This window comes from Herpailurus yagouaroundi, unplaced genomic scaffold (assembly GCF_014898765.1).
Source record: "Herpailurus yagouaroundi ecotype Mexico unplaced genomic scaffold, PumYag 67700, whole genome shotgun sequence".
NCBI lineage: Eukaryota > Metazoa > Chordata > Mammalia > Carnivora > Felidae > Herpailurus > Herpailurus yagouaroundi.
The window spans coordinates 7,128,909-7,134,140 of record NW_024420499.1 but is presented as its reverse complement, the minus strand read 5'-3'; the positions used below and the strand labels follow the sequence as shown (position 1 = coordinate 7,134,140).

Genomic DNA, 5,232 nt, shown 5'->3' with positions numbered 1-5,232 from the left:
ATGCCCTTTGAATGCACCTGTGGTACGGGTGTCTCTCTGTGATGTAAACGTGCTTTAATTCAGCCCTATCCTTATAAGGAGATAAAAATCACGTTCAGAAATATGCAAACTCTTGTTCAGAAACCTCCCCTTCATTCTGACAAACTGGCTGCCATCCTGATAAACAGATTTTCTTAAAAGGAACTGTAAACCAGAGCCAAACTTAATTTCTGGCACTGAAGGAAAAAAAAAGCGTGTCTGATTTCCCGCTTGCGAGAAAGATCTGGCACTATGCGTCACCAGCATCCCTGCACTCCCCAATCAAACGTGGTTTCCTTTGGCGCTCCTGAGCCAGCTCTCGCCCACTGCCTGGCTACGGGGGCGGGGCTATACCTTAGCCTCGCCCCTTTCGTGGCCTCCAGCCAATACCTGAGACAACTGGAGGCAGGCAAAAGCCACAGTGAGGACCCGCCCCTCGCTCCCGTTCAGCTAATCAGGGCGGACGGGGTGTGGATTTCTTTGCTGACCCCGCCTTCCTGGCGGTGGGCAATTTAGAGCCGCACGCCCGGCGGGAATGTAAGATGGCGGAGTAGCAACGCGAAGCGGTTTGGACCTGAGTCTGTGGGCCGACTTCGGTTCCGGTCTCGGCAGCAACAGTGATCGCTGAGCAGAGAGTGCCTAGGGTGGTTGGCCAAGATGCCGAATATTAAAATCTTCAGCGGCAGTTCCCACCAAGACTTATCCCAGAAAATTGCTGACCGCCTGGGCCTGGAACTAGGCAAGGTGGTGACTAAGAAATTCAGCAACCAAGAGACCTGGTAAGGACGAAGTTGGGACCCCAACCCGGGGCGGCAGGGACCCCGCTTGGAAGGCAGAGAGTAGGGGGATGGGGCCGCCGCGTGAGTTCTGAGGGACCGCAGGGAGCGGGGGAAGGGGAAGGGGCAGCTCTGTGGCAAGCGTGCCCCACGGGCTGTTTCCGTTATTTTACCTCTCGCGGGAGGGTCACGTTCATTCTCACCGTGAGGTGGGGTGGAGTCAAGATGGAGCATGAGGCGAAGCTGTCGGGTTTGAAGTCAAGGGCCGGAGGACCCAAGGCGGGGTAGTGGCTGCCTAGAGCTACGGGAAGGGAAAGACGCTTAGCCTCGGCCAAGGGGACACGTGGCTTTGTCGCTTCGCTGTTGAGCTATCCTGACTGGACTGGGTTCACTTTAACTCTTGGGCCAGCTTGCTTGGGAGAACCTTACTGCGTAATAAGCCCTCCTGGTGTTTCTTTTAGAGTCTAAGAAGCAGCTTTTCAATTCGAAATGGTGTCGGTTGGGTTTCGTTTTGAAGGAAATTGACATTAGGTACGGAGGGCGCCAAAATGATTACTAAGGACTTCCCTTGGATTGGCAAGCGTTGGCTTTTCACATCTTTAGAATCGGAGCCATACTTAAGTTAAATCTAGTTGATCAAATAAAGTGATGCATTAACTCTGCATCCTGATTGCCAGCATCTCAGCTTGAGCCATCCAAAAATTTGGGGGAACCTTAGTTCTGGAATCCTTGACCTTTCCCAGTGCGGGTACTGGTACAGATGATACAGAAACGTATTTTTCAGTAGCAAAGTCCCTCCTGAACTCGTCCACTCCTCTTAGCGCTGTTGTGAGGATTTTAGGAAACAGTTTTCATCGCAGAGTGTTAAGATAATGGAGGAAAGATAATACAGTGGAAGACCGGAATTGCATAGTACATTGCAGCTGGAATTTTTTTCATTGCCTTGCTAATTAAACGTGCTCCCTCCCCCCACTCCCAACCTCCTCCTGCACCTTGGGGCCATCTTAAAAGATAACTTAGTTATTTCATCCTTTCAGTGTGCCTTCCACCTAAATGTAGAATCTTCTGGTTCTGATAGGTATACTTTGTGTTTTGTGGTCCTGTTGATCAAATCAGAGCTGGGTCCACAGTCTTACGGATGCAGTCATCTAGTCAGTCATCTAGTAAGGGGAAAGTTTACACTAAGTCTAATGGTCAGTTAAATTAGTTAAGGTTACTTTCAACATTTTTTCCTAAATGCTTTTTTTTTCCTTTTTTTTCTTTCTTTAAACTTACTATGGAAGTGTAACTCCCCTATCCTTTCTAGATCTGCTTATAAAAGCATTCATCTGTAGTGGACAGCTTCCTTCTGGATACTTGATTGTTGTACTGCTGGTTGTGATGCAGATGATAGTGCAAACACTGACACCATCTGTAACTAGGCAATACCTTAGTCAGAAGAGGCTAGCCAAGCTGCTGTCTGTAGCTTTGACCACACACCATTATGACACCCTAATAATGAAACTATACAGGACCAGACATTGCATGTGGCAATACAGGTGGGGACAAGAATGATTTTCATTTAGAGGGGTTTTTTGCCCGCCTTAGAGAACTATGGTTATTAAATCCTCTTCCTACACTTCTAGGAAAAATCCAAAGACTTTATTTTTCTTTGTGTTAACCCTTCACCCTCTGTCATAATGCAATACTCTAGAGCCTGAAACTGTATTGGGAGAGGGGGAGGACGAGAACAATTCAGTGTTCTGACCGATCTGGATTCATCAGCAATCCCCATCTATTTCTGAAATCAGGCTGGTTTCATTTTTAAACAGCTGGACAGAGGCATGCTTGGAAACATTGGTTAAGATTAAGCCCAATGTGGAAAATGGCTGACTGGTTTGGTTTCCACGTTTCAGGCTTCATAGCTTTTTGGTTCCCTAGGTGTTCTGAAATCTTCATTGAACATAATTGAGTATGTTGCCCGTGGAGCTTCCCTCTTCCATCCCCCACCCCCACCTTTGGCTCTTCTGCACTGTAGAAATGGTAACTACTGCCCTGTGTGACTCTTGGGCTCTGAAGGGCATAGACAGAGCAGCTCAGTGGGTACTCTGGGTAATCAGATGGAGAACTGCAGAGCCCATCCTCAAATGAGACAGTTTTGCTATTTGGCAGAGTCACAGGGGTTGGTGCTCTCTCAAGCAGAGTGGCATTACTTCTCGACTCAGGAGCCTCCCTTGCTGTCCAGTTACGCAGGAAACATACATATAGGTGGGTGTATTGCACACAAAAAATAAGAGAGATTAGAAGCTCAGGCTCTGGAATCAGAGAACCTGCATTTGAAATCTTAGCTTTTCTTTGCCTCACCTGTAAAGTAATAGCTACCCATAGAATTATTGTGAAGATTAAATGAGATAAATTAGAACATTGTCCAACCCAATAAATGCACAGTGGATGTTGGTAAGCAGTTGTGGTGATGGTATTGCAGAAACTACAGAAGAGGACAAAGGGGAAAGAAAAAAGACCTCCCAGATAGTGCCGCCACCACCCAAGATCAGCTGTTCACATTTTGATTTATGACCTTCCAGATATTTTGTGTGTTTATGTACTTTTCCAAAAATGTAAGGTATCTATGGCTTTCATCACTTAGCAATATATTTTGAATAATTTCTCCCCTTAATATTTAGTCTACATGGTTTTAAATAGCTGTTCTGGTCTTCTTACAGTTTTACCATAATTTTAGATAACTGAGTAGTAGATATTTCCTGTTGTTGACTAATGCTTTTATATGAAAACCTTTGAACACAAATCTTTGTCCATTTCCTTAGGACAAATCCCTAGAAGGGGAGTTACCAAGTTAAGGGGTAGATGCCATTTTTCAGGCAACTGATAACATGTTACCAAATTGCCCTCTAGAAAAGTTGACCCAATTTCTGCTCTTGCTCTCTAGAAAAGTTGACCCAATTTCTGCTCTCATCGGCAATAATCAAAATAATAGTAATTAATGTATAATGAGTGCTTAAGAGGTGCTAGTTCCTATGCTAAGTACTTTATACATTTCTGATCCCCTCTACCCTGCTGAGAAGTTACTATCCCCATTTTATGGATGAAGGAACTAAGATTCAGAGGTTAAGTAACTTGCCCAATACTGGGTACTATTGCTTACAATTTTTGTTGATGGAGTATCTCATCTGGCTTTTAAAACTTATGAATAAATTAAAGTTTTTGATGTTTTTTTGATTCTCTTCAATATCAAGAAATAGCTTTGGTTTATTTGGTTACTGTGGATAGGCTCAGAGGGGGGAGGACTTTAACTTTGATTGTCTATGATTTTCCTAAGAACCTTGGTTAGTTAATCCCTTGGTTAGTTAATCCCTTGCATTTTGCACATGCCAATGTCTCCATCTAAATTCTTGAGATTTTCTTAAGAAGACTATCCGCCTTTTAGATTTCGCTTTATTTCCTATTGTGTTTCTTAGCATTCCATGCTGGTTGGATGCACTGATGCTAAAGTAAAGATAAAGCAGAAGCTGTTTTTCTCATTGGATGGACATAGCCAGCCTGGCCTTGCCAGAAGATTGGGGGAATGATTGGCCCAAAGCCATTTGGAGAACACACCATTAGTAGCTAGAGGGAGAGAACATGGAGTGTTACCCTTTAAATTGCTAAACTAGGTCTTTCCACCTGATAAATTGCATTAAAAGCAAACAGGTTTTAGCCACAGCTCTTCTACCATCAATCACTGCCTAATTTATCATCTCTTAGACTTAGAGGAAACCATAGAAATAATACTAAGATTTTTTGAGGACTCACTGAACTATTGATTGACCAAGCTGTATAATAGGAGTATAGTTTGCAGGTATTTTAAGGCTTTCTGAAAGTCTGTACCTTATAATACTACTGGAGGGGCAAGATTGATCTTGATTAGTGAGATTAGAATACACAGTAAAATAAGGCAGTGTCCTAGTTTTACTTACACTGCTTTATTTTGCATATAGTTAAATAAATAAAATTTTCAAGTTGCTAGATACATGTCTGGTCATAACACCTTTCTATGCTTCAGGATTTAGTCCTAAATTTGGTTTTGGGAAATGGCTGAACTGTTGGTTGATTTTTAAAGGCATACCTCTGCTAAATCTATGTATGTAGCAAATGGTCTCTCATGTTTAACTTGGCAGTGATAATTTAATTTTATAATTAATACTTTAGCTGCTTTCAAGAAAGGATTTGAAGTGTGTTTCATGATAGTCACACGATTTGTTAAATAGATGCTTCAGAAGCCTTCTAGAACAAAGGCCTATCATAATTGTGCCAAGAATTTGGCACAAGGTAGTTACTGCAGTCTAGTGTTACTTTAACTGCATCCCTTGGCTTCCTGGTAGCCAAAGGGATCTCTCAACTTGAACTAACCACCGTGTGCCAAATTCTTGGCACAATTATGATAGGCCTTTGTTCTAGAAGG

At 43.2% G+C, this 5,232-nt stretch overlaps 1 protein-coding gene across 1 annotated transcript in view; it reads left to right on the top strand.

The window, feature by feature from the left end:
* Nucleotides 1-520: 520 nt before the first annotated feature.
* The window catches only part of PRPS1 (phosphoribosyl pyrophosphate synthetase 1), a 21,642-nt gene continuing 16,930 nt past the window's right edge, over nt 521-5,232 (top strand). Inside the window, exon 1 of the mRNA XM_040468373.1 lies at nt 521-797. Within this exon, the coding sequence (XP_040324307.1) occupies nt 676-797 (122 nt within the window). The 5' untranslated portion in view covers nt 521-675. The remainder of the gene's footprint in view (nt 798-5,232) is intronic.